Raw genomic sequence first — 27,929 nt, 5'->3', positions numbered from 1 at the left:
ACAAATAAAAAAAATAAATTTGCGAGTGAATCATCGAGAATTACAAAAACTCTCAACTGAGATAAAATGAAACCATTAAAACAAAACAACACGGATAATCAAAATGAAAAAAAATACCCAATAACTTGATCATTAACTAAATACGAAATATTTTTCTGAATTAACCACAAAATTTACATCTTGTTGAATGAATAATAAATTTTTAATTCATGGGAACCAATAAAAAACAAACAAATAAACTAATTTAAGCAAAAGCATACCCAACTATCTATCAGGCTATCACCTTGACTTCAGATTAAGCAATTGCGTTGTTCCAGCAATTATATCAAGTGATTAAAATGACTAACTTCATGAATGCAGAGCAATACAGTGACAAACTGACAAATACTCATCAATGCCGACGCAAATACAACCTTCTGGATGGAATTTATTCAATTCAGCGAAATCAAATCTGTGTACATGTCAATTTTCGAGTTTGGTGAATCTTCAGAGTGGGTACAATTGTAAATCAATATCTTTATAAATTTTGAATACAAAAACTGAAGAAGATATCGTTGTTTGAGAATTTTGCAGCAGTTTTTTTTTTTTTTTTTTTTGATTTTTTTGACAGGCTGAACCGGAATGATAATTAATGAAGTGTTGTTTGGGAAGGAAAAAAAAAGACAAAAAAACAGGAATGATAATTAACGAATTTTTTTTTAATTAATCACAAAAAATAGGGAGAGGACACATGTCCTTTCAACTCCCTGTTTTAAAATAGAGGTATAAATTGAATGAAGACTAGATATTTTGAAGCGCATTCTTCTGTAGCTCTATTTACCTGAGAAGTCTGTAGTGGAAAATGAAAGTATGGTAAATGGAATAACTTAGCCTCTAACTCTTTGCCCAGTCTTTGCAACTTATTGCATAATGGGTATTTGTGGCCACTGGTTGTAAAATATGGAGACTGTAAACTGATGTGAATCTGTGCTATATATTTATATGGATGTATGTAAAATAATAAAGATTCTTTATGATTTTACTATTTAATTACAAGGTGCTCACATTTTTATTTTTATTTATTTATTTATTTTTCATTAAAGGGGTATGCAGCTGGAAATGCCATCCCGAGTCCACTTAAAAATGTGGAGAAAGAATTTCTGAAGAAATACTGGGCAAAGTGGAAGGCTACCCACACGGGTCGCTGGTACTATCATTTTATTCTGTTCACAAACGTGTGCTTCATTTTTTTTGTACTCTTAGTGACTTGGTCTGTAAGCTGCATAGCATGTACAAAGACTCCAATCTGTAGTGATTTGTGGTTCTTATGTATGCTTCCTTAGAAATATGGGTTTAGAAGTTGCCAATATTCCTTCTGATGAATTGTTTATGATTTGGCTTCTAATAAGGAAAAATGGAAACTAATAATCCCGCCTTTGCCACTTCTGGTCAAAACAATCCACCTTTTCGAATTCCCAAAACAATCCCACCTTTGACCCCCATCTTCTCAAAATGAGCCTTTTACCGATTTGTGAAATGGGTAACTTATTTTAGCAGGTGACTTGCCACGTGTCACCTTCTGATTGGTACAATTTTAATATTTTTAATTGAAAAAAAAACAAAAATAATCTTCCCTCCCCAACTCCCCACCACCGCATCAGACACCACCTCACCAACCCTCCCCTTTCCCCACCTCCCTTTCCCGGTTTCCTCACCATTGCAACCTTAATCCCGGCCTCCCTACCCACCGGCCACCGCAAATCCGCCACTTACAATTCTCTCCTCACTTTCTCTCTTCAAATCCGCCATGGAAGCTCACACTCAAAGCTCGAGAAAACGAAAGCAACCACCATTATCATTAGCAGCAGCAAATTAAAATTCGAATCCATTTTCGATTAAAGATGGGTGAGATCGGGGCTCGTGGGTGAGATCGGGTTTTCGGGTTGAATGGAGATCGGGTTTCAGGGCGGTTGAATGGAGATCGGGTTTCGTGGGTGAGATCGGGTTTTCGGGTTGAATGGAGATCGGGTTTCAGGGAACGGTATTTCGGGGCGGCTGGGGTGGTTGGTGTTAGGGGGTTTAAGGGCGGTTGTATTTCGTTGGTAAGATCGAATTTCAGGGCTTTGACAAAGGGGAGATCTGGGCTATCGGCGGCTAGTGGTTAGTGGTGGTCATGGTTCGTGGTTAGTAGTTGTCGTGGACAGTCGTGGTTAGTGGTAAATGGTGGTCGTGGTTAGGGTGTCGGGGTTGAGGTGGTTGGGTTAGTGGTGCTGGGGTTGAGGTGGTGGTGGTTAGTAGTGCTGGTGGTTGAGGTTAGGAGAGAGAAGAAGGTGGTGGGGTTAAAGGGGAGGTGCGTGGTGGCTGTGCGGTGGTGGTTAAAGGGGAGGTGGTGGCTTGTTAAAGGGGAGATGGTGGCTGGTGCGGTGGTGGCTGGTGAGAGATTATAAAAAAAAAAAAAAAATTAAAAAATATAAAAAAAATAACCTGTTAAACAAGTTGTAGGTTAAAAGGCTCATTTTGAGCAGATGAGGGTTAAAGGTGGAATTATTTTGGAAATTCGAAAAGGTGGGATTGTTTTGAGCACAACAGGCAAAGGTGGGATTATTAATTTCCATTTTTCCTTCTTATAATGGATTGTGTAGTTCTGGTATAAATTTTTTGTAGAGAACTAACTAACTCAACTTTTGCAAATAACTACCTTATAAATTTAAATTTTAAAATATCTACCATATATACAATTTTTGTTGTTTGTACTACCTTTAAATGGAAATCATCCGACTTTCTATAAGTGGGGCCCATTACTAACCTCACAAATTTAACGGAAATTTGGATGATTTTTGTTTAGCAACAACAAATTGTATATATATAAGCCTTAAAAGGTAGGTTTTTTTTTTTTTTTTTTTTTTTTTTTTTTTTTTTTTTTTTTCAAAAAAAATAATATAAGATAGTTATTTGCAAACTTGTACCTCTTCTATTCCCCTAATATTGCAACAATTACCATTTCCGGAAGTTTCACAAATATTACAACATTTCCCTATTAGTACATTTTTTTCTCGTTCTTTTTTTTTTCCTCATTACATGGGTCCCTATCTTTATACCTCTCCATCTCTCATCTCTTCTTAAAATCCGTGGTCAACCCCTATGGTGCAATATTAGGGGAATGGAGGAAGTATTAGTAAGGTGGTTAGTTACTCACAAAAGTCCTAGTATTTGAGAATTTTTTCATGGGATAATTAGTCCACCAGATGTTAGTGGCGTTTAGGGGAGTCACTTGTCTATTTGTGCTGGGGTTTCCTCAAAAATTGCTTATGGCACCAAAGTAGTCTCACTAGTTCTACTATTGTTGTCCTAGATTGGGGATAAGAGGACCAACTTGTTAAGAGGTTTTTTTTTTTATTATTTTTTTTATTTTTTTTTTATTTTTTATTTTTTTAACCTAGTGCTGCACGCAAGGTGTCATTGTCTTTTGACACCGGATCAAGCGGCGCATTCTTGTCTTTTGATGGCAAGCTATGTTAATTGCACATGGCTAAAATCGCGAAGTGTCAATGTTGACACAGACACAGGACTTGTGTCCAACCCTTCACGTGCACTCGGACACTTCCATTAGAGTGGAGAGGAAAAAAGAGGAGAAATAGGAAAGAAAAACTCATCTTGTTCGAAGACCACCATTGATATAGAGAAGATGGATAGAAGAAGACTGTCATTTATTGGGGAATTTACCGAGGAAAGAATTAAATTAAAAAAAATAGGGGTGGACGTAATGAAAAATTCAAAGCTTTTGTAATGTATAATCTATTTGTATAAATTTAAGTGGCGTATTGACGTGTCCCCATACCTGTGTCTAAATATTGGATAGTCTTTGTGTCCTAAAATTTTAGAACTTGCCTTGTGTTCCACGGCTGTTGTAACATCGGCGGCAAGGATACAAGCCTTGTACAGAAATGGGGTTTTTAAGCACAAAGCGACTCTAGTAGGCGTCTAGATCTCAAAGGGGTGCTCTTGTCTTTTGGCGATGGAGTGCAAATGAGTGGGGCTTGTGAAAACTATGCAGGTAAAGGCAAGGCACAAGCGGGGTCGAATTATGAGTTTCTTTTAACGTCTAGTGAGTTTGGGGGTGCTAATATGCATGTCATAACACTATCTATTGAGGTCTAATAACAACACAAGCATAAACACGAGACGCCATTGTGTAGAAGGCCTTTGGATTTCATTTTTCACTTGCCCTCTAAATAGGGATGACAATCTAGTTCGGATCCGACCCTACTCCGCCCCGATTCGAGGTAAAATATCAGCTCCGAGTCCGAGAAAAAAGTAATCCGAGTTCGACTTCGTTAAAATAATCCGATTCCGAGCCGGAGGAGGGTCGGAGTCAGATCCTACAAAAAATCCGAGAAAAAAATCTGACTCCGACAAATGTCCGACTTTAACGGATTATCCGACTCCGACTCCAAAAGATAGTGGATTTTTGTGTGGGTCATGGTGGCATTGGGTGTGGGTTGTAAAGGCCCAAATAGCCTAACATCTCAAAGTATATTGAATAATGAAAAAAAAAACTCGGAGTCAGGTCGGATCGGAGTCGGAGGTCAGATATTGAAGTCGGAGTCGGATGTCGAATGTCGGAGTCGGAGTCGGATGTCGGATCCGACTTCGGGTCGGAGTAGGAGTCGGATTTAGCATGATCCGCTCCGAGTCCGACCCGTTGCCATCCCTACCTCTAAACAACGTCTAGAACTTAGGAAATATAAACAAAAGCCTAGAAAAGCATTTGAAGCATGGAAAAGAGGTTGGTTTCTAACACAAGGGCATTGTTTAAGTGTTAAACACTTAACCCTATCAAAATGGCCCTCCAACCGTTTGCATTTTTTATTCTTTGTTGATCTAGCTATGAGCCTGTGAGCTTTATGTGTTTGGTTATTTGTTCATCACTTGTTGAGTCCCGTTGGTTGTGGTATCAGCATGCTTCGCAGTTTGTCCTAGACTGCCTTTGTTTCCTCATTTAAAACATTAGTTTGGCAGTTGTCAATGTGTCACGCTCAGGGAGCCCTGAAACGTGCGGCGCGCTCTAGCCTTTTTGCCTTGTGCGGAAGAGGGGCTTGTGAGCACAAAACATTACAAGTGGGTAATTAAATCATAGGAGCACTCACGTTTATTTGGGCGATAGAGTGCGGGTGGTCAGGGCTTGTGACGATCGATACTTCAAGGTGGGCACAAGCGGGTTCAAACCACGAGTTCTTAGTGCATCAAGTTGGTTTTGGGGGGGGGGGAAGCTATTATGCAAGTAAGACACAATATCTATAAATGTCTAACAACAAACAAGCATAAAAGTAAGGCAACACTAGTAGAAGGCTTAAGATTTCATTAATCATTCACCCTTTAAAGAGCTTTAATTTGATTACAAGGAGAATCCCTAGTGAACACTGCACTCATAGTAACACAATAATGGGACCTCAGGCCTATAAAACATAAAGTTAACTCTAAGAAAGCATCTAAAGGGAATCTAATACATTAAAAAGAGTCAGATTGTAACACAATGTCATCACTCAACAGACCTTGATATGTCAGTATGATATTGTTGAGTTCCATGCTAATTAGTTCGTTTGTCAGATCCCCTCAAACTTTATCCATGACAGTATAAGTATATTTCATTGGCTTGTTTGATAGATGTACATGCTATACAAATCTAGGCTATACACTTAGTGGGACCAACATAGTCCTAGAGATTCCAAAGGTGAGAAGCGTTTGCTAATTTCAGAAGGGAAGTGGATATGAATTTTTGTTCCCTCCCTCCCTCAGTGTGTTTGTCATTTACAATTGTACACTGATATGTTTTATTAATTGTTAACAGTGATAGTGACTTTTTTTGTTCAGCCGTGCAATGCCCCATATAAAGACATTTGTTCGTTATAATGGTCAAAATCTCGCGTAAGACCATTCAGCACGTTTCTTTTTTAAGTTTAATTTCATTTTTTAAGAGTACATCATCAAGGTTTTGACATGTGTTCCATACATTCCAAAACAGTTGGTTTTTATTAACTTCATCAAATCTCAGCAAAGCTGCCTGGGGAGCCCTTCAAAAGAATAGTTCTCAATTGATGATCCGTTCCTATGAGGTATTTATCAATTTCACTGTGTATGAATGAGATGTATGGTTAGACGTGGACACATGATAATGTTAAGGATACATGGTTACCTGCATTAGGCTTTTATCACATCATAAATGACCTTTTTTTTTTTTTTTTTTTTTTTTTTTTTTTTTTTTGACGGAATCCTAAATGGCATCCTTAGTGCAAATTGTATTTGATATTTTATTTTTATTTATTTACTTATTTATTTTATTTAATTTTGTTAATAAAAAAGGTTTTATTGGTTTGATATGATAAAGAAACGGAGGGGAATATTAAGCTTTGAATATTATTTGAATAAGGTGAAGCATGGCTTATTTAGCTAGATTAGGAGTGGTACACTGATTTAGACCTGGGATCTATTTTATGATTTGTATCACACTTTATTTATACACAATCCTTTTCTTGACATACCCACTTTATTTGAGGTTTTCTTTTATTTGATGTCCACTTCTACTCTATTCTATTTTGGAAAACAATTTTGTTATCTTTCCCCCATATCCTACAATACCTTCATCAATTTACACCCTCTCTTACTTAATCCACCATTTTTTTTACACCTATTCACCTTTTTACTTACTCTCTGTCTGTCTTACTTCATCCACCTTACTTACACGGTTACAACCCTATCACCTCTCCTAGAAACAAGAGTCTATATAAATTGGGTATGTCAAAATGGGGGGAGTATGTATAAGTGCATGGTGGTATTTTAGGAGGTGGGATGAGGATAAATGTAATCTTAATTTCTCTCTTGAGCAAAAAACAATGATAAAACAGTGTTTAATATAATATACATCATGACTGGAACCCTGTGGTTGCTTTTACAATTTTCCATTGTGCATAAATATTCACTTGCCTTGCTTTTATAAAGCTTGTAGAAGCATAATCACAACTTCCTCCTTTGTGTTTATATATAAAGGTTATTGATATCCTCTCATATTCTTTTGACTTTTGAGTGTACGGTGATGATGTTAAATGATTTCGTTACTTTCACTTGCGATCTCTAGATTCTATGCTCATCTTGTGCTATTTATTGGTTATTTATCTCATGCTTACTGTTTATTCTGTTTGAATGACCCAGCTTGGCGTGCTATTTTTGCCTACTGTTGTTAAAAATGATTTTGGATTTTCTTGTACAGATGATAAAAGCTCTCTAAAGGTATTTATATATAATTTTTTTCTTTCTGTTCTGTTCTTTAGCTTAAGTTTATGCAACTTTATCGTAGTTAGTTTTGTGTATTCTGAATTTAGGATGTCAATGGCAGAATACAAGGGGACCAACAGGTAGCTGTGGAACTCGAAAGATAAAACTGGTTACTCTGACTTGGCCACGAAGAGATAATGATGATTCTGATTCTGAAATAGTTCCTCTTCCTGTGCCATATGAACTTCCTCCAAAGCTGTACTCCTCTCAAGGTCACTTTTTTTTTTCTTTTCCCGTTTCTATTTGATGTATTTTTTCACACTTTCTCCCACTCTTCAAAGGTTATTTCTTCATTTTCTTTCGTCATTTCTTGTCTAGTTTGATGCCCTTGTACAGGCATGTCTCTAAATTCTTTTTTGTATGCAGATGTACCATGGTCTTGGGATCGTGTATACCGACAGAAGGATGTATATGGTCAAGTTTGGCCTAGGCAGGTCAAGCTTTATAGCTCTCAAGATGCCTAAGTCAACTTTATTACTATAATAAAGCGGCATCAGTGTTCTGAGCCTCTGACATTGTGAAACTACTTCTGGAAGGTGTGAACTGCCTCTCTAATCCTAGTAATTATTCAATTTGTTAGTAGTTTCGTTTCTGTGGATTCTTCAAAGTCCATGCATAGCTCAATTTCTGCTTCAGGAGTTTTATTTTTAAATTGATTTGTCGTCTACAATGCTCAAATTTATTTCATGGCTTCTCTCAATTTATTGGTAAAGTAGCCTGCCTGGTTTATTATCTGAAAGTTCAATTATAAGCTTCTGAAAACTGTGACCCATGAACAACTGCTATGAATATTGTACTTAAATGTTTGCATGATTATAAAAAATGTAAAGAAAAAAAAAGATATAGGAATTTTTCTCTTTATTTTATTTATTTATGTTCCCTTTCCACTTGTTGATAGGCGTATCGCGTACCTAACAAAAATAAACCTAACTAGACCACTACTATGTAGACGGGCAAGCAAGGGTCGGATCCCAAGAGACTATGGTTTAACCAATTAAATAGACTCAAGCAATTACCAAGCAAGTAACCAAATCAATAAATGAGAATCAATATCTAAAGGACTAGTCAAAACGATTAAATCTAAATAAGATGACAATTTAATGCTAAAAACATCCAAGATCAAGCTTCACCACGAATACAATTAATGCAATAGTCGTTCTACCCCTAACACATAATTTAATTGATTAAAGAGGAAAAGTAATCCATGAATAATACCAATGGTCTCTCCCGAGTTATCAATGGCTTCTCTAATCATAATCAAACCTACTTCCGTGGAATCATGTAAATTAAAGACCTTAAGAACATTACTTTAACATCCTAATCATCCATTCAACTACTCCCGTGATGAATTTCAAACCCTTAATTGATTTATTCAAATCCGTCAAAACCCAACTCCCGTTGTAATTAGAACAAAGGACTAATAACAATACCAATTATCCCTAATCTAGTATTGGCATAAGCATAATCAATTAAACAAATCAATTACAATTATTATTAGAGAATTTAAAGAATTAAATCATGCATTAATCATATTCGGGTTCCGCTAGATCTTGGAATAAAGAAACTACTCGCACATATTAATGAAAGCAAAAACAATATTCAATGAAGAAAACATAATTATTAAGCAATTAAAAGTGAGAGAAGAAATAAAGATGAATACCAATAGCTTGAATGAAGAAAAGTACCAATTGTTGATGAGTAAAGATTAAAACTTGAAAGTAGAATGTAATCTAGATCTAGAGAGAATATTAGGGTTCTAATAGTGTTTAAAAACTGCTAAGATAACTAAGTGTTTTAATCGGCTTTACAAAGGGGTATTTATATCCCTTAAAATAAGAAACCCGAAAAAACGCTGAAAATAGGTTCCGCGAACTCCGCCCGGTCAAACCGGGCAAAGCCGCCCGGTCGGGCGCGATCACTAGCTTAGCTCTTCACATGAAGTGTTGTTCGCCCGGTCTGCCAAGGCAATGCCGCCTGGTCCGGGCGGACAGAGGCTGAACTTTCCACTTCTTTTCTTCTTCGCCCTGGCTGCCAGGGCAATGTTGCCCTTCAAGGCGGACACGGGAAATATCTCTTCCATCCTACTAAGCTCTCGTGGCAATCCAAAATGCGTCCAAATCATCCGAAAATCTTCATATGCCTGTAAAATCAATCAAATAGACCAAGCCACACTAGAGGAGAGGATATTAGCAAGAAATAGCTCTGTAGAGCTTAGAAATCACATAGAAATAGCTATAAACCGAGGGTAAAATGTGGTATAAAATGTGTACATCACTTGTGTACATTGAAACGACTGGAAAGTAGAAATTACCAGAAAATCGCATTGCTTGAATTAATCTGGGTAACCTTCTTAAGTAGATTATTTCTTGTTTAAGGTTTTTATGTAGCATGATGAACTATTAAGAAAGTTATGGTATGCAATTCACTGTGTAGTATGATGAACTCTTAAGAAAGTTCTGAACATTCCTAGAATTTACATGCGAATAGGATTTTTTTTTATGGTTTACTTAAGTACTCGACCCAATCGGTAATGTTAGGCCAAGTCATATTTGACCGCTCTGGGGTTTGGGGTTTATATTAGGCCTGTTCACGGATCGGATATAAGAAATAGAAATCCGAATCCGATCCGAAAATTTCGGATATCCAATATCCGATATCCGAAATCATTCGGACCAGATATGTCGGATATCCATTATCCAATGTTATTGAAAATTCAAAATTAATTATGGGTGACTGGCTGTATTCTTGTAATCCTGTACCTGTTAATTCCTGTACTTTTTTTTTTTTTTTTTTTTTTTTTTGAAAAACCTGTACAATAATTGTAGTAGTCTTTTTTGCAAATTAAATTAACAAAAAACCATTAAATAACATACAACTCCTCAAATACAAAGCAGTAGCATACTAGCATTAGTCTTAGTGCATTACAAATCCAACTCCTCAAATTAAAAATACAAAGCTTAATAAAGTCTCAATATTACAAAGTTTACTAAAGTGTCAATATTAAATTTTACTAAATAATAAAAACAGTAGCAAAAAAAAAAAAAAAAAAAAAAAAAAAAAGAAGAGAAAAAAACAGTACCAATAATACCCCTCAAATGAATGCCTCAAATGTAGTCATCAACAATCGAAACCCAAAAAAAAAAAAACAAAAAAAGGTTAATAGTTATCATTTAACTTAAGGCTAAAATAAAGAAAATAAATTATACTTGAAATCATATAAAGAAAAAATATATTACCTTCTTCAATCTTCTCTAGATCTTCAATACGCTCTTCGACCACAAGTGGTTCATTTGTCATTTGCAACCAATCTTGTGCACAAATTAAAGCTTCTACCATTGTTGGTGAGAGAGAACTACGAAATGGATCAAGCACGCGACCACCGATGCTAAATGCAGATTCTGAAGCTACAGTGGACACGGGAATGGCTAATACATCTCTAGCCATAAGAGAGACTATGGGATAGCTTTCCTCGCGTTTTTTCCACCACTCTAATGCATTTAAACTCTTTCCAATGACATGTGGCTCTCTCTCATCTCTAAGTACTTGTTTAAATCACTCTTCTTTTGAACAACACTTTGTGCACCAACATCTCTCTCAAATTCATAAATTGTCATATCATGCTCATCATAGTTTTCCAAATCTTGTGAAGACAAATCATCTACAAAGAAGTGGTGGACTGATTTTCAGATTGTTGTGTGGCATAATGCTCATCATATAAAGAAGTCAAAGTCTCCTTAATCGTACCATACAACTCCCTAGCTTTATCCGAATCATATTGATCATCAATTGCCCACTTAACATAATCCAACTTACGCCTAGCATCAAGCACAACAGCAATATACAACATCAAATTGATACTATCTATATTTTCCCAATACTTATCATGCTTTGCCTTCATCCCATAAGGCATCATTTTCTCATTATGATCATGAGAATCACACCTTCTCTTAATCGTTCTATTGATTGTCACAAGCTCTTGCAAGTACGTATTAGAGGTAACAAACAAAGAACCAGAAAGTCTAAGAGCGGCATCATAAAATTTTTTAAGAAATGGTTTTAAAGAAGCAACACGGTCCCAATCTTCATCTTCGAGAACACCACAAGTCTTTGACAACTCGGTTCTAAATTTACCACCATCACAAGTTTCAAGCAAATCAAATGCTTTACGATAAATCAAGGCATAATCTAACATCAAGTAAGTGGTGTTCCATCTAGTATCAACATCTAGACAAAGTTTACGTTTTGACTCGATTTGCTCTTGATTTACACAATTTTTAAAATTTTGCATTCTTGCCGGAGAAGATCTTACAAACCTCACACCATTACGAATTCTTTTTATTGAGTTATCCGTTTCTTTCAAACCCTCCTTCACAGTAAGATTGAGAATATGAGCTGCACAACACGTATGCACAAACCTACCATTCAAAACAGTACTATCTTTCCACCTTTGAAACCTCCTTTTTAAATATTGATGTCTTACATCATTTGAGCTAGCATTGTCTACTGTTACGCTTGCCCCACTCAAGCAATCGTTTCTCAACTTCTTTATCAATAACTTCTCCGGAATGACCACTAATTGGATAAAAGTTCAAAATTTTTTTTATGTAGTTTCCAATTCTGACCAATTAAGTGGGCTGATAAACACATATAACTCAAATTTTGACAAGATGTCCGTGTGTTAGTGGTGAGACAAATATGTGAAGAACACTTACTAAATTTTTTTTTAGATTTTTCTTTTCATCTATGTAGACACGATAATAATCCCTAGTCACAGTAATTCGAGATGGAATGAGAAAGTTTGGTTGGACAACCGACATAAAGTAACGAAGATCCTCACGCTCGGAAAACCTAAATGGCAATTCATCCATTATTACCATTCTTGCAAAAGCTTTACGATCATCATCTTGCTTAAAGTTCCACAACTCTAACTTCCCTTTCTTTTCCCCCACCACATTTTCCACTTTGTAAAAAAAGTTTTCTTTGTGACTTATCAATGTTAGGGGGGTATTCTTTACAAATGTTAAGGTGATTTTTCATAATAGATGTGCTAAGTCTAGAGCTACCAGAAACACCAATTTTACAATACAAGCATTTTGATCTTTCAACTCCATTTTTATTGAACTTCTCAAAATGTTCCCAAAGCCAAGATCGTTTTTTTTACCTTTACTTGGAGCAACTTCTTCGTTTGGTCTTTTATTTGGATTAGGAACTTCTGTCTCAGATTGTGGAGTTTGATTTTTTGGAATTTGTGCACCTTCCTCATTCAAAGGAGTGACATTCTCACTCGTCATATCAAAGGTTTCATCCATTAACCTAAAATTATTCACATACAATTACAGAATAAGAATTTGAATTCTCCAACAGAAAACTTAAACTCAAATAATTATGTTGAGGAGTATCAAGCAGTAAAAAAAAATTAGAATTTGATCAAAAATTGACAAAGAAGCACGAAATTAGGAAAATAAGAAACAAAAAATAAGCACGAAATTCAGAAAATAAACAATAAAAATTCAATGAATTTAACACAAATAGATACAAAACTAGATGACAAATAAACTAGCAGAAAACTAGAAACAATAAGTTGATCAAAAATTAACACAAATAGATAGGAAAAATCAGATAAAAAATCGAAATTCCAAACAAATACTCGTTGATCGAAAATCTAACAAACAACCGAAATTCCCAACAAATAGAACGAAATTTAGATAACAAAACGAAATTAACAACAAATATTAAAATAAAATTGACAAGAAAACCACCGAAAAGGGCAAAAACATCAAAACAATGACTTCAAAATACATACCGAAGAGGCGGAGATGGACTGAAGGAGATTTTGAGCGGCTGAGCTTGAGGTGGCAAGTGGCGCCGTGGCGGTGGGGTAGGGTGGAAGCTTGAGGCCTTGAGCGGTGGAGCGTAGAGAGAGAAAGGGAGGAATTTAGGGTTCTTAGGAATTTAGTGAGAGAAAGTGAGTAAGGTGAATAGGTTGTGTAGTTGTCTGATTATTAATTTGTTTTAAGAATATTTTTTTTTAAAAAAAAATATACTATATCTAATTTAATTATTTACCTTTTAAATTATTGGATATCAATTCGGATATCTGTCCGATCCGAAACGAAAACTCGGATCGGATAGGATATCCTAAAATTCGGATCGGTTGCGGATCGAATTTTCGGATTCTCGAATTGTTTTGTACAGGCCTAGTTTATATGTGGGTTTCGAGGAGTTAAGTATAAGATTGGGATGACCTAACATGTTAACATTTATCATTTTTCAACTTTTGGGATCTAACCCTTGTTTCCATCCAAAACCATACGAAAGGTGAGTTAAAAACTCAGTCGTTTTAAAAATGTGTAGTCCCTTTCATTCCAATTTTTTTTAGAAAAAAAAAAACCATTAATTTCTGCTTCAAATCCATGAATACTGTTGCAGATCCCATATTAATCATTGCTTATACAACAAAACCCCATTATCAAGAGAACCCTTTTACATGGGGTTTTGTTTTGTTTTTTTTTTTTTTTTTTTAATTTTTTTTTATTGAGGTTTCTCTTGATGATACTACTGCAGACCCCGTCTTCTTCTCCCAAATCCAACCTCTCATCAATTCGTCATCTTCTTCAATCTCTCTTTCTCTCACCTTGTTAACTCTGCAATAAATTATGCAATTCCCACTTCTTCAAATTAATAAAACAAACCCATTAAAACCTTTGATTTCTTCTCGTAATAACGACAACCTTGAAGCCATATCATCCGATCAAAGTCAACCCTCTTCTTAGGATTCGACAATGTACATAAACCTCATGAACCGTGATAAACTTATCAATTGATGATGTGACATTTTTTAATTCTTTAGACGTGACAAGAACAATATCAGGATGAAGAACTCTAACCTATTTCCTATATGCAACCTTGATCTCTTCACTAGGGAGGACTTTTAGAAGCTACCCCTAGAGCTGTCAAAAATTGACCCGACCTGAACCGATAATGATATGACGTGTACCCGAACAATGGGGTGAAACTAGTGACCTGTAACACGACCTGGTTAACCGACGAATAATTTTATCCAATACTTTATGACCTGAATCCGAACCCGCACCCGACCCAATAGTAACAGTCTAACCTATTTATCCGACGTGACAACAATCCGAACCCGAACTAGTTCCCGACCTTATTAGAACCTTAAAATGTTTATAACCCAACACAACCTGTTATTGAAGCGAGTCATGGACGGTTTAATAAAATTTTATATACCTTTTGTTCTTTATTACTTCGTATATAGGTGTAATAAAATCTTGATAATGCTTGAATAGATTATGTTGAGCGTAATTAAATAAGTTAACTTGACCACATCGAATTTATTCGAATTGAACTTAAACCAAAACCAAGAATGATCCAACTTTAAGATTATCCGACCAAAAAATTATCTGACCCAACCTTAACCCGAACCCGAATGTACCATCTATTAACTCGACCAAACCCGACTCAATACAACCTGAACCTGACCTACACCCGAAAGGATGAACGACTTGGAATAACCTGAACCAAAATTTACCCGATCTGAACCTGAACCTAATCTAAGGCTAGAATGACCCGACACAACCTGATCCTGATTTGAACTGAGACCTGATTTGACCCGACCGGAACCCGACTTGAATACCTGAATTGACAGCTCTAGCTACCCCTGTGAAAGAGGTGGAATAGCCGCCTATGTACATGGTAGGGAGAGTTTGTTGGAATGAGAGATGATACAACGATATGGCGGTGTTACAAGGATGATTGGTGGTGGAGGAGAGGGAAGAAGTTAAGGACTTAAGGTGTTTGATGAAAATAATGGTGTTGTCGCAAATGCAATTTAAGAAGGTGTATTTTGTATTGCGGTTCAATCATAGTGGTTGATTTAGATTTCCACCACTGTTGTTTTCTCTATGTTCTTGGTTTTCTTTCAAGCTTTTTTTACAAATTGTTTGGATGGGAGTAAGTTTTGCAATTCAATTTAAGGACCTAAGTTTTAGGAAAATTACATGTACCATTTGCTCTGGTGGGTTATTGTTGAGTTAAATGGCCAGATTGTCAACCACATGTCTCAATGGGTGGAAAAAAAGTGGTGAGTCCTAAAAGAACACCATTTGTTGGTTCTGTCTTGATTTAATTAAAATTTATTTAGCAGTACATGTTGCCATGTCATTGCGAAGTGGCAAGTGCTATGTATGAGGTCATGTGAACAATAATTACATAATTAAGTCTATAGTATATGGATAAGATAACTAGACAAGGGCTAATTTTGATTTTTTTTTTAACTTTTTATTATTTTTCTTAATTAAAAAAAGGCTATTCAAAGGATGATTTTACATAAATCTTGAATGTCATAAGGACGAGTTCTGAAAAAAAACATAAAAAATTCAAGGCCACAATGCTCATGAATTGCCGTGAAGACCGTTTGGAGATTCATGAGATGTCACTTTTTCCGTCATCAGTGCGATTGGGACCGCAAATTAGCCTGAAATTTATTTATGTGAGGAGAACCCTGTTCCGATGCAATGGGATTTGTTATCTGTGAGGGTGTTGGATGTTTTCTATAGCTTGAGTGAGATCCATCAGAAGCAGAAGAGGCTGTCTGATCATTTGAAGAGAGGCTTTTGGATGTTGTCGTTAGAGCTTGCTCATGGAGTAAAGAGGCTGGACATTGGCGAAGAGTGAGGTAGTTTGTTGTCTTTGTAGTAGTAGTCTCAAAAAGCTTTAATTCACTTGATTGAAATAGAGATTGATGTGACTTGTAGGTTGACTGGTATATGTCCAGCAAAAGGGGGTACTGCTGTAAGGCAAAAAGGGTGACGGGTATTGAAGCAATTACGGCAATTAGAGTAGGAGCCCATTGTACCCCTTCTCGGAAAGTGATGAAGAATGTAGCAGTGAAGGCCACTATCATGGTTGCTATTGAAATGAGCAGCAAAATAAGCCCGCTCATGAGTTTCATTGGCAATGATACAAGGAAGTCACTCTCTGCGTATCTTGAAGTAAGGATTGATAAGAAGATCAATATTGAAGCAGTAGAGGTGAACAACGATACTCCGTTTGACACTGAGAAAACCACAAAACAACCCCTTTTTTGTAGGACTGGATATCCTTTTTCGTTAACTCCTCCAGGTAATTGGAAGGCTGCAGTGAACACCATGGTAGCAATTAGAGTTGCAACTAGAGCACATGATTCTGCTGTTTTCTTCATCCAATCCTCCCCTTTTGTCCTTAATCTTTCATGCTCTTCACTAAACAACGCATGAGGTGTTTTATGATCATTATTTTCAGCTTCAATGTACTCAGGCCTCACTATCCTCTTCACTGCCTGCAAATCAAACTCTTGTTAGTTGTGATGATGAGAAGTCTATAGAATTTAAACAACTCTTAAGGCTTATAGCCTAATTTAAAATACCTTGAACCACAAAAGCTCTCGTTGCATTTGCAAAGTTGCCCCAGACACACAATTTAGCCTATGAGCAGGTGCCAACTTACTAGCCAAATGCAACATGTTATTTCCATTATCATCTTTGTAAGTAGCTATCAAGTCTTTGATTGCTCCAATTTCATATATAAGTTTGAATATCTCCTCTTGGCGGTGCTTTACTGCTATATGGAAAATAGTATACCTGTTTTCATCTACCTTCCATATAAGGTCAGGATAAGATTGGATCAGTGTCTTTAAGAATTCGACCTTCCCCAACTTAGCTGCAACAAACAGTAACCGCCATGGGTAGCCAATCAGTGCAGATATATCCTCTTCCTTCTGTCTGATGACTTCATCCCAAAGGCTCTGTATTAGGTCAATTGCAAGTTGTGGCTCCATGTTTTTACCTTGATCTATAGCGGTCCCTGAAAAAAATTTATTTATGTGCTCATAAATCCATTTTTATCTTATTGTGAGATTGACTAGGTATGTGTCTTGGAAGTTACATTGCAATGAGAACCTAACATTCAGTTTTCCATCAGCTGGCTTTAAGGGTTTTCGAGCCAATGCATGTAATGCGGTCTCTTTCTTTGCATCCCGAAGAAGGGCCAAGTTGCGGTGGTTGCTTAGAATTTGCAATGCCACATCTGTACTATGAAACATTTTCAAATATAGAGAAGGTTAAGAAGTTAGAATTAGTACACGAAAGCATATTGCTTTTACCTATATGACTATCATTTCACCTCAATTAAAAGCATTAGATATAGGGTGGGTGTTTAGGGTGTGACACTGCTAGTGGAAGTATCTAGTATTATATGTCCACATATATGTGTCCAAAAAATAGAAAATATTCAACATGAGTTGTTGAGATGAAAATCTAAGTAACAGTCTGTTGTTGCCATTGATAGAGGAATTTGGCTTACCGAACATATCGGTGTCAATTGAGCTGGTAAGCAACCCTATTCGATCCTGGTCTGTCATCTGTTGATGGTCGGTGACTTGAAGAAGGTACCACACCATATGCTGATGACCTAGCAAGACTGCCATTTGGAGTGGAGTCATATTTTGACTGCCTCTGATGTTTGGCAGTCTTTTGTTTTTTTCTACCATCAATTGTGCAATATGAACCACCCCGGAAACAGCAGCGAAGCAGAGAGCTGTGTTTCCAAGTTTGTTAGTTAAAGCTAGAGAATCTGCATCCATAATATTAACTAGCTTCTTAACAAGATGGAGATGCTTGGCTGCTGCTGCTATGTGAAGAACTGTTTCCCCACCTTTTGTGATCTTTGAGTGAATCCATGTAGGAGATACACGGGCTACCCTTTCTATTTCTAACCAGTCACCTTTAAGTGCTGCTCGATAAATTTTCACTCCGTATGCCAAGAAATCATCACCTATTACATATATGGATGTAGCCAAACATTACTCGAGGACATTTAATACTCAACTGCTAAAATGTTTTTTCCATTTTGCTATGTGTTTTACCTACAAAACTCTTTTGAGATTAGAGATTGAAAAGTTGTCTAGCTCCTCAATAGCTTTGTGGCTGCTAGAGTGCCAGGATTTGAATCTTGTGTTAACTGAATACCTTTGTTCGTTTTAGTACTCTTGAAATACACGAGAGTTGCCGCCAAAAATAAGATTTATTTATTTATTTATTTATTTATTTTTTTTTTTATTTTTTTTTTTTTGAAGATGAAGGAGAGGTGCTAGGAACCAGAAATTTGTTTTGTTGTACTGTCAAAACTCAAAACAAGCTTTTTTGTACTTCGATTTTTCTTGATAAGTTGTTTGAACGAGGGGATTTAAACCAAGTCTGATATCAAATTATTGTTAAGTTATTTGTTGTCTATATGTTTATTGCTCTTTCAAAATTTTAGGTTTGTTCTTATTAATTTTATTGCAGACAAGTAATAATATCATTTGGTGAATTTTCTGTAACTTGTCAAGATTAGGCTGCATTTGTTTTTGTGAGTTAAGACTACAAATAGGCCCTCAATTCTTCATTTTTTCACCTTTTAGGTAGTCAAACTTTTTTTTCACCCTTTAGGTACTCTAACAAATTTTCAGGCCAACTAACTCATCACTAACTCACCACAAACCAATAACCATACATAATTAAAAAATTAATTAAATTTTAAAAAAAAACATTAATCAATTTAACTGTAAAGCAGCCAAAAAAAGCCATGAATACATCCTTGCAAAACAGAAAACAGATCAAGTTCTCTAAGACTAAAATCACCATCCACGATTAGCCCAAAATTTTTAATAAAAAATAAAAAAAAAATCTTGAAAATGGAGTTAGAAATTGAAAGATTACTAAGAATGGCATGGTTAGCAGCGATTTTGCCCATATTAATTGCTTCATTCCCATCTTCTCTTCTTAATTTTTTGCTTCATTTTCTTGTGTTTGCTGGTCGTGGCAAAATCCTCAACTCATCTTCGCGTCTCAATGTAATCCTTCCTTCTCTTTAATTACTGTATATTTAATTTCAATTTGTGGATTTGATTTAATTTAGTACTTTGAAATTGCAATTTATATAATCCGACATCACTCACAACAAATTATTCAAACAACATCACAAGCACAAATAATTCGACAAAACAACAAAAAATCACCATTTCAATTTCGTTATTAACCCACAAAACCAAAACCCTAACTAGCAACAAAACTATAATCAATCGCCCACTCCCACCCTCTTGTACAAACCTTCTTCCCCTTCACCTTCGTCTCTTCTGACATATCCGCCATTGCTAACCCTGCCATTAGCACTATCATTAACACCACCGCCCACAACTTCCATGTCGACATCTTCGCTAACAACAATACAATAAGTTGTGAGGTTGGAAGATGAATTAAAAAGGAAAAGAGAGAAAATGATGGATGAACACGGGAATTGAATTGATTGCTTTAAATGGGTGTTTTGGATCTTGAGTATGGTGGAAGGGAAGAGGGGAGAGAGAGTAAATGTGTGTGTGAAGAAGGAAAGAATTGGGAGTTGGGCTATGGTTGTCGAAGTAGGAAAGAGAAAGAGGAAAGTGGGGTCGGAGTTGGAGATCAACGGTGGAGATTTTTTTTGGGTGGGGCCTACATGACTTAACTCAAGGTACTCAATTCTTAACTTTGGGTACTCAATTGTTTGGGGGATTTAATTTTTTTTGCCGGAAAAACGGTGAAAAAAAAATTGAGTACCTAAAAGGTGAAAAAATGAAGAATTGAGGGTCCAATTATGATCTTAACTCTGTTTTTGTGGAAAACATTTTCATGGAAAATGATTTTCCTTCATTTCTTCATTTTCTTTTGTTTGTTTTGTGGTAAACAATTTTTTAGGTGGAAATTACTTTTAAGAGAAAGAAAGACGCTTTCCTTTTGTAACAAAGGTATGCTACATTTTTCTCATTACTCTATTTTCTCTTCTCTAACCTTCTCCCTCTATTGCCATTTCCCCTTTTCTCCTTAAGTTTCTTATAATCAAACAAAGGAAATTAATTCCCCCAATCATATTTTCCATTAGTTTTTATTTTATTTTATTTTATTTTAAAAAATAATGATTTTCTAAAGATCTTTTCCATTAAAACAAACGGAGCCTAAATGATTTTTGTTTGAAAGGGTCAATTCCTGCAGTGATGCAATTAAAGACATTAAGCTTAAAATAATGAGTATTTTTATAGATGAACTCACCAGGTTGGTTAGCGGGAGGAAATGGTCCTGCAATTGATGTTGGTGGTCGAGGCAGAGGTACAGGTTGAGGGAGCGACGGAAATACATCTTCTGTCTGCTGTGAACTCGTCATTTGCTGGCTTCTTTTTGTGTCTTTTACTGCTAACTTGTAGGTATCAGACTTGTGGTTTAAGCTTGCTATTATGATTCGAAAGATAGATACTTATCACCAAAAGGCAATTTTAATCCAATTGCAGTTGTAATACTAGTTACATTTTCTTTTTTGGAGATAAGAAAATGTTGAAATTTAAATCGGAGCTTGGTGAAAATACGCATGGGAGAATGATATATCAAGTCAACTTTAGTCCGTGTCCACTGTCCTTTGTGCAAATGTAAATTTCGTTCAACTTTCATGTTGAAGTAGCGTTTTTATTTCATGATTTATCTCTAAGTCAAAACGTGTGGGAACTAGCACAACTAGGAAGGAAAGGGAAAGAGAAGCATTCATTACTTGGCGGCTTTACGAAATATATCAAATTTTAGATTTATATGATACTCCGTAGTAGGTAATTCTTGAGCCATGCTCGGTTATTTGCAACGTTTCATATTATTTGCAACAATTTGACATTAAATAGAGAGGAAAAATGTCTAATCGTTGCAAATAATATGAAATGGAGGTAGTATATATTATAAAAGTGATTTAATTATTTATATGCAAAATTATTAAATTTGTTATTATGAAATAGGTATTGAGACAATTCTGGTTCTATGTGAATGAGCTTTATTATAAGGATCTTACTAACGAACGTCCCCGGGAAGTTGGATAAGCATTTAAAATATTACCTAAAGTGACATTAATTTGAGAAAACATGACAAAATCAAGTGGCGATAGGTGTAATTAATGTTAAATTAATTTAATCTTTCTACTTTTAGTTAGCTTATCTAATGCCCTCGATGTGTGCTTTAGCTTTTGCCTTATATATAAAAATATCAAAATAGAGTTTGTAAATAGTGTTTAAATTCAACCTTGTCAGTAAAAGTTATTAAGCTTGTATTGAAATCGCTACTTGCGTAAGCACTATAAATTAACATTTTAAGATCTTGATCTTATTGAATATCTGTTATGTCGGTATATCTAATATTACAACTGCAATTGGATTAAAAATCTGAACTGATGAATTTCTGTTATGTCAGTGTATCTATTATTACAACTGCAATTGGATTAAAAATCTGAACTGATGAATTTCTATTATGTGTATTATTTGAAAGATTTAGGAGTCTTACAGATGATGCTCAAAAAAGTGAAATGAGCAACATGTAATAAGAGGCTATAAGAGCGTGTAAAATTTTATATGGCATGGGCCACGATATTATATGGCATGGGCCACGATCATCGGGTAGATATTGATGTTTGCTTAATTTAGAACATAACACCATATATGATACATTTGAGTATTTAACTATTGTAAGAATCAGAATTGTTCACTCTCATTATGACAGTACTCTAGGATTAAAAACAGGTAATTAGCTAAAAGAATAATGAATTATTAATCATTAGTCACATATGAATTCAGTTGAATAACTAAAGAATGATTAAATGAACAAACTAATAGCTTAATGGCCTAAAAAATGATAGTAATAGCTCAAAAAAAGATGAGCAAAAGCTTCTGGCAGATATAAGCTGATATGAGTATTTCTCCTTGCTAACTTTAAAATCCGCTTCAAGGATCAGCTTCTGAAAACAAATCATTTGAGGAATAAAATTTGGGTGTGTTATTCTCTGAAGCACAAGGTGCTACTATCTGTGAGGGTGTTGGCCTATGGGAAGAGTTGTGGCGAGGGATGTTAGAAGTTAAGGAGGTTATTGGATGAATCTTAATTGAGCGTATGGACACCATTGCTGCGGCATTTACAATGAGATCGTGCTGAGAAGAATGGTCGAAAAGCTTTGTTTTGCTTGATTCAAATAGAAATTGATGAGACTTGTAAGTTGAGCGATATATGTCCAACAAGAGAGGGCACTGCTGCAAGGCGAAAAGTGCAACAGGAACTGAAGAGATCAGGGCAATAGGAATAGGAAGCCATTTCACACCTTCAATAAAAGTTATGAAGAAAGTAGCAGTGAAGGCTGGTATCATGGTTGTAATCGAAACGAACAATAAGGTGAGTCCCATCATGAGCTTTAAGGGAAGTGAAATGTGGAAGTCACTTTCTGCATACCGCGAAGTGAGAATTGATAAAAACATCAGCACAGAAGCGAGGGAGGTGAACAATGATACTGCATTCGAGGAGGAAAATACCACAAAGCATGCACTTTTCAGTAGGACAGCACTTCCTTTATCGTTAACACCTCCAGTTAGTTGGAAGGCAGCTGAGAATACAACAGTAGCTATAAGAGTAGCAACGAGTGCACATGATTCAGCAGTCTTCTTCATCCATTGCTCGCCTTTGGCCCTTAATTCTTCATGTTCCTCGCTAAACAAGGTTTGAGGAGTTTTCTTATCCTCATTTTCAGCTTCAACATACTCAGGTCTCACTACCTTTTTTACTGCCTACAACAAAGCAAGAAATTAATTGAAGCTTAAAATTATGTATCAAATGAAATGGATTATAGAATTTGCATTCACAGAGTTATCATCACCTTGAACCACAATATTTCGCGTTGCATTTGCAAAGCTGCTCCGGACACAGAGTTAAGTCGATGAGGGGGTGCTAACTTGCCAGCCAAATGCAACATGTTATTACCATGATCATCTTTGAATGTAGCTATTAAGTCCTTAATTGCTCCAATCTCGTAGATCAGTTGAAAGATCTCCTCATGGCGGTGCATGATTGCAATGTGGAAAATAGTACGCCTGTTTTCATCTACCTTCCATATAAGATCTGGATAAGACCGGATCAGGGTTGTCAAATACTCAACCTTCCCTAATTTCGCTGCAACAAATAGTAGCCTCCAAGGATAGCCTATCAAGTTCGATATATCCTCCTTCAGTTTGATGACCTCACCCCAAAGGTTTTGTGTTAGTTGAAGTGCAAGCTGTGGCTCTACCCTTTTCTCTTGATATATGCTACTCACTGAAAAAGATCGAGTCCACATTGATTAATTGATCGATTTGGCACTAATTGGCAATTATAGAGAGCAATTTTACATGCATAAGTAGCAACTTATTCAATCAATTGTTCCATTTTATAAATAGCAATTCTTTTACATACATACATACATACATAGTAACTTACTTAATCGCTCCATCATCACATTCCATATACTCGATTGATGGGCTATTGGCTTCAGAGGTTTATGAGCTAGCGCATGTAGTGCAGTCTCATTCTTAGCATCTCGTAAGAAGGCTAAGTTCCGATTCTTGTCAAGAATATGTAATGCTACATCTGATTCATGAAACATTGATCATAGAATTAGTTGGAGACTTAGAGTAGCAACAAATACTTTGTGATGTAATAAGAATAATTTCAACTTGTGTAATCTTTCATCTTAAATGGTTACATGATATAGTAGTATAAAACATATTCTTGGGTCTCAAACTTGAGTTGGTTGTTTTTTTTTTTTTTTTTTTTATTAAAACAACCTTGAGTTGGTGACATGGTATTAGGTTAGCATGACACAAAAAGTTATAGGAATATGATTTATAATCTATCAATACACTTTACATCTTTTTAGTCCAAGATGAAGTAACAACTGCCTTGAGAATGAAGGTTCTTGAGGTAAAATAATGAAGAGTCCGAGTAAGAAATAAACTTTAGGCAGTTATTAATTTGTAGAGAAGGGAATTAGCTTAATTACCAAATATGTCCGTGTTGATTGAGCTATTAAGTAATCCAATGCGGTCTTGATCTGTCAATAGTTTATCTTCAGTGACGTCGAGGAGGTACCAAACCATGTCCCGGTGGCCAAGCAAGACGGCCATGTAAAGTGGTTTCATCCCTTGACTTCCTCGGATGTTTGGCAACTCGACATTCTTCTCCACCATCACTCTTGCAATCTCAACAACACCGGACACAGCCGCAAAACAAAGTGCTGTATTTCCAACCTTGTTTGTCAAAGCTAGAGAATCGGAGGACATAGAGTGTACGAGCTTTTTAACAACATCGACATGTTTTGCTGCTGCGGCAATATGAAGAGCTGTTTCGCCTCCCTTCGTAATCTTTGCGCAGATCCAAGGAGGGGATTGACGCTTAATCGTGTCTATAGTCAACCAATCACCTTTCATGGCTGCTTGGTATAGTCTCACACCATATTGCAAGAATTCCATGCTTGTTTCATCTATACTTTCATCATATGTGAATATACTTAGAAGAAACATAATATGACAACCTGCTACTTAGAATTCATTGAAATGGTTCCACTTGATTTTTCACGATTTTAAAGCACACATTTGATTATTTATACATAGTATGATAGTTAGTACATAGTACTTTGTTCTTTCTAATCGCAATAATGTATTTTATTGTGGAAAGTTGTAAATTATTCTTTCAAATATTCAATGAGACTGAATCATTACCAAATGGTTTCAAAAAAAAAAAAAAAAGACTGAATCATACCAAATCAATATTTTGATGTTAATTGCAATAGTAATACTATTTAATAAGTTGTACTAAAAAAAATTACAAATTAAAAAAAGCACCTCCTTACCTGGTAGAAAAATGGGTTGAAGCTGAGATCCAAGTTGAGCACCTTCTCGGGCTAAATTTGGGTGTGGTTCTCCATTTTCTCCCTCCGACATTTTCAAAAAATAAAATTTTAAGAAAATACAATAAACTAAGAAGTATATGAAAATATTTAGCAATTTTTAGCCATTGTCATGGATAAGAGCAGTACATATAAGGAATACAAGTCAACGAGAGAAGTCTTTCCAGCTATTTAAGAGTGCATTCTAAAAGGCTTCTATTTCCTCTATTTAAAAGAAATTAATATTCCATAAAAGAAATGACATATTTCACAATAAGCAAAAGGTAAAGATCTATTCCCCCGTTCTTTAGTGCTCTGCTTTGTCTGCTATGCTCAGATTAAATCTGCTCTGCTCTTCTCTGCTCTATTTTCAAATAATAACAATAATAATAATAATAATAATAATTAATATTTTATTGGTGATAATAATTCATTATTTTAAATAATTATTAATATTTAAAATAATTATAATAATAATTAATATTAATAATAATTAATATTTATTTTGTCTCAATAATTAATATTTATTATTCATAATAATAATTAATAATGATTATCAATAATAATTAATAATTCAAAATATTAAGAATTAATATTTAATAATATTATTAATTAATAATTTTTAATAATCTTAACAATTCTTTCAAAAAACATTAATAATAATAACAATTTCTATTTTTTTTGAAATAAAAATAATAACAATTTCTACTATTTACCGAGAATAATAACAACAAATATTTAATATTTTTTTTAGGGAATAGACGAATAGTAATACTTAATATTTTTATTTTGAAAAGCAATACTTAATATTTTATAATAATACTAAATACATAATTTTATTAAATAATAATAACCAATGATAAAAAAAAAAGAATAAAAAAAACTGCAAAAAAATTGTGTGCTTTAAAATATGTGATAACAACGAAGATCAAAGCGACAATGAAAATGATAACAACGAAGATCAAAGCGACAATGAAGATAATGAAAATGACGATCATATGAAAGTAGATGTTTAATTCACCATGATGTTAATTAAACTCTTATCTAATTATGTTCATATTTTGATATGCAGTTATAATAATTTGAAAATGTTAAACTATTATATTTTATATTTCTACTATTAACATATGTTAAATATGGTACACAATAAATGTTTTCACTTACCTAAATCAATGGTATATGCACTTCAGAATTTAATAGTAATAGTAATTGTAATAGTAATAGTAAATTAGTAATAGTGGGGCTTGAACTTGTTACCTCAAAGTCACAACTCACAAGGTGAGTTCCCTACTAACTCCACGAAACTTTGCTCTGTAAATACAACATTTACTTGCCCAGTTACGCTATTAGGTAAATATATCTTTCTTTAATTTGATATAATGCCAAGGTCGACCCATGTTTAATTCATAAACATTATCACAATGTTATTGTGGGCTCAAATAGATTATTTTGGTGATACGATTAAAATAACGAACTTTCAAATACGTTATACTTGGTCATAATATTTACTTGTGAAATATAGCTAACCTAATTTAAATTTAAATTAGGTAGCTATATTTCACAAATATATATTTTATTTTTTTACCTAATTAATTTATTTTTTTTAATGTATGTGCTAAAATTTGTTATATATTTAGATAAAATTCATAATACCAAAAGATAATATTTTATATTTAATTAATTTAAACTTAAAAAATCTCATTCGATAATTTTACATATATGGGATTTGAATTATTTAATTTAAAAATAAATTAATAATCTCTTATTTTATTGGCTACAATTAAATTTATAATTCTACGTGGCGTGTTAAGAAAAATTAAATCCTATATATATATATATATAAATATTAGATTGTGTATTAGAAGCTACAATTAAAATTGAAAAATTTGCAAATTGCAGCCATTTAAAGTTCGTATTTTGCAAATTGCAGCCATTTAATTTATTTTTTTTTTGCAAATTGCAGCCCAAAAGTTCGTATAAATTGTAAATTGCAGCCCGCTTTAATTTTTTTTATCGGTTTACATGTTGAAAAATCTTCGGTTGAGGTTTTAGGGGTCATTTTAGCCCTTAGGGACCCGAATTGAGCTCGGAATTAGCAAAAAAAATAACGTAAGTGTCTCATATTTACAGTTTCCCACAAATCGATACACTTTTGTTACGCAAAACGAGATACTTGCGTTATTTTTTTGCTAATTCCGAGCTCAATTCGGATCCCTAAGGGCTAAAATGGCCCCTAAAACCTTAATCGAAGATTTTTCAACTTGTAAAACGATGAAAAAGTTGAATTGGGCTGCAATTTACAATTTATACGAACTTTTGGGCTGCAATTTGCAAAAAAAAAAATTTAAATGGCTGCAATTTGCAAAATACGAACTTTAAATGGCTGCAATTTGCAAATTTTCCATTAAAATTTAACATATCACATACTTTTATTATTATTTCTCGACCAATTTATGATTATAATTTTTATTTATTAATAATGTATAACGATCACATGCATGGCACAACACGCGTCATCTCCCAGTGCGTCTTTAGTTTTTTTTTTTTAAATAAAAATAAAAATAAATTTAATAAAAGTATAAAATCTTATACAAAAATAATTTCTTACATAAGTTAACAAAGATAAGTAATTACTTCAAATAAAAAAGATTCGATATATTTTTTTCCCATAATAATCAATATTCGCGCGAATGGTTTGTAGGGGAATCCTTAATAAAAATAGAAGCTCATTAATTGATTAGATTTCACATCAAAGTAATGTGTATATTTATTAATTTATTTAAAATTTTTAATTTTTTTTTAAATAACCAATTATATTTAAAAGTTGATACGGATTGGAG

The 27,929-nt window shown here is 34.6% G+C and overlaps 3 protein-coding genes across 9 annotated transcripts in view; 1 reads left to right on the top strand and 2 right to left on the bottom strand.

Moving 5' to 3' along the window:
- The window catches only part of LOC110731390 (tyrosyl-DNA phosphodiesterase 1-like), a 34,642-nt gene extending 14,136 nt beyond the window's left edge, over positions 1-20,506 (top strand). For 2 of the 6 annotated variants that reach the window (XR_002513293.1, XR_002513296.1), the window contains 7 exons: positions 1,083-1,186; positions 5,851-5,904; positions 6,002-6,092; positions 7,186-7,263; positions 7,370-7,520; positions 7,675-7,844; positions 20,076-20,280. Coding sequence is in view for 2 of the 6 variants with exons in the window: in XM_021911251.1 (XP_021766943.1) it covers positions 1,083-1,186; positions 5,851-5,904; positions 6,002-6,092; positions 7,186-7,263; positions 7,370-7,520; positions 7,675-7,772 (576 nt within the window). In the remaining 4 variants the exon portion in view is untranslated. Of the gene's footprint in view, positions 1-1,082; positions 1,187-5,850; positions 5,905-6,001; positions 6,093-7,185; positions 7,264-7,355; positions 7,521-7,674; positions 8,484-20,075; positions 20,281-20,416 lie in introns of those variants that run through there. The other 4 variants (XR_002513294.1, XR_002513295.1, XM_021911251.1 and 1 more) reach the window with 4 other exon arrangements.
- Positions 10,340-20,569, bottom strand: LOC110731389 (ankyrin repeat-containing protein ITN1-like). 2 transcript variants are annotated; one of them, XM_021911248.1, is made up of 6 exons: positions 20,427-20,569; positions 17,668-18,138; positions 17,251-17,391; positions 16,733-17,169; positions 13,112-16,645; positions 10,340-12,621 (listed from the first exon to the last, which is right to left on the bottom strand). In XM_021911248.1, exons 1-5 carry the CDS (start codon positions 20,536-20,538, stop codon positions 15,776-15,778), a joined length of 2,031 nt encoding a protein of 676 aa, XP_021766940.1. In that variant the 5' UTR covers positions 20,539-20,569; the 3' UTR covers positions 10,340-12,621; positions 13,112-15,775. The 2 variants fall into 2 exon arrangements, with proteins under 2 accessions (XP_021766940.1, XP_021766941.1); XM_021911249.1 differs by lacking the exon at positions 10,340-12,621 and having other exon boundaries at positions 15,448-16,645; positions 17,668-17,901.
- Positions 20,570-21,077: 508 nt separating this feature from the next.
- LOC110731391 lies at positions 21,078-25,428 on the bottom strand. The gene is made up of 5 exons (XM_021911253.1): positions 25,054-25,428; positions 24,205-24,684; positions 23,643-23,792; positions 23,047-23,480; positions 21,078-22,957 (listed from the first exon to the last, which is right to left on the bottom strand). The coding sequence occupies exons 1-5, from the start codon at positions 25,142-25,144 to the stop codon at positions 22,127-22,129; spliced, it is 1,986 nt and encodes a 661-aa protein (XP_021766945.1). The 5' UTR covers positions 25,145-25,428; the 3' UTR covers positions 21,078-22,126.
- Between the last annotated feature and the right edge of the window lie 2,501 nt (positions 25,429-27,929).

This window comes from Chenopodium quinoa, unplaced genomic scaffold (genome assembly GCF_001683475.1).
Source record: "Chenopodium quinoa cultivar QQ74 unplaced genomic scaffold, ASM168347v1, whole genome shotgun sequence".
Classification (NCBI taxonomy): domain Eukaryota; kingdom Viridiplantae; phylum Streptophyta; class Magnoliopsida; order Caryophyllales; family Amaranthaceae; genus Chenopodium; species Chenopodium quinoa.
Note: the sequence above shows the minus strand (reverse complement) of the source record. Positions and strands in the feature narration are given on the sequence as shown.

Coding starts and splice junctions, on each gene's coding strand:
- LOC110731391 (XM_021911253.1), bottom strand. CDS start 25,144: ATGTCGGAGGGAGAAAATGGAGAACCACACCCAAATTTAGCCCGAGAA. Junction 24,685..25,053: donor TCAACCCATTTTTCTACCAG/GTAAGGAGGTGC, acceptor ATGAAAGTATAG/ATGAAACAAGCATGGAATTC. Junction 23,481..23,642: donor TGTGATGATGGAGCGATTAA/GTAAGTTACTAT, acceptor GATCTTTTTCAG/TGAGTAGCATATATCAAGAG.
- LOC110731389 (XM_021911248.1), bottom strand. CDS start 20,538: ATGACGAGTTCACAGCAGACAGAAGATGTATTTCCGTCGCTCCCTCAA. Junction 17,392..17,667: donor AATTGACACCGATATGTTCG/GTAAGCCAAATT, acceptor TTCATAGTACAG/ATGTGGCATTGCAAATTCTA. Junction 17,170..17,250: donor TGTTAGGTTCTCATTGCAAT/GTAACTTCCAAG, acceptor AATTTTTTTCAG/GGACCGCTATAGATCAAGGT.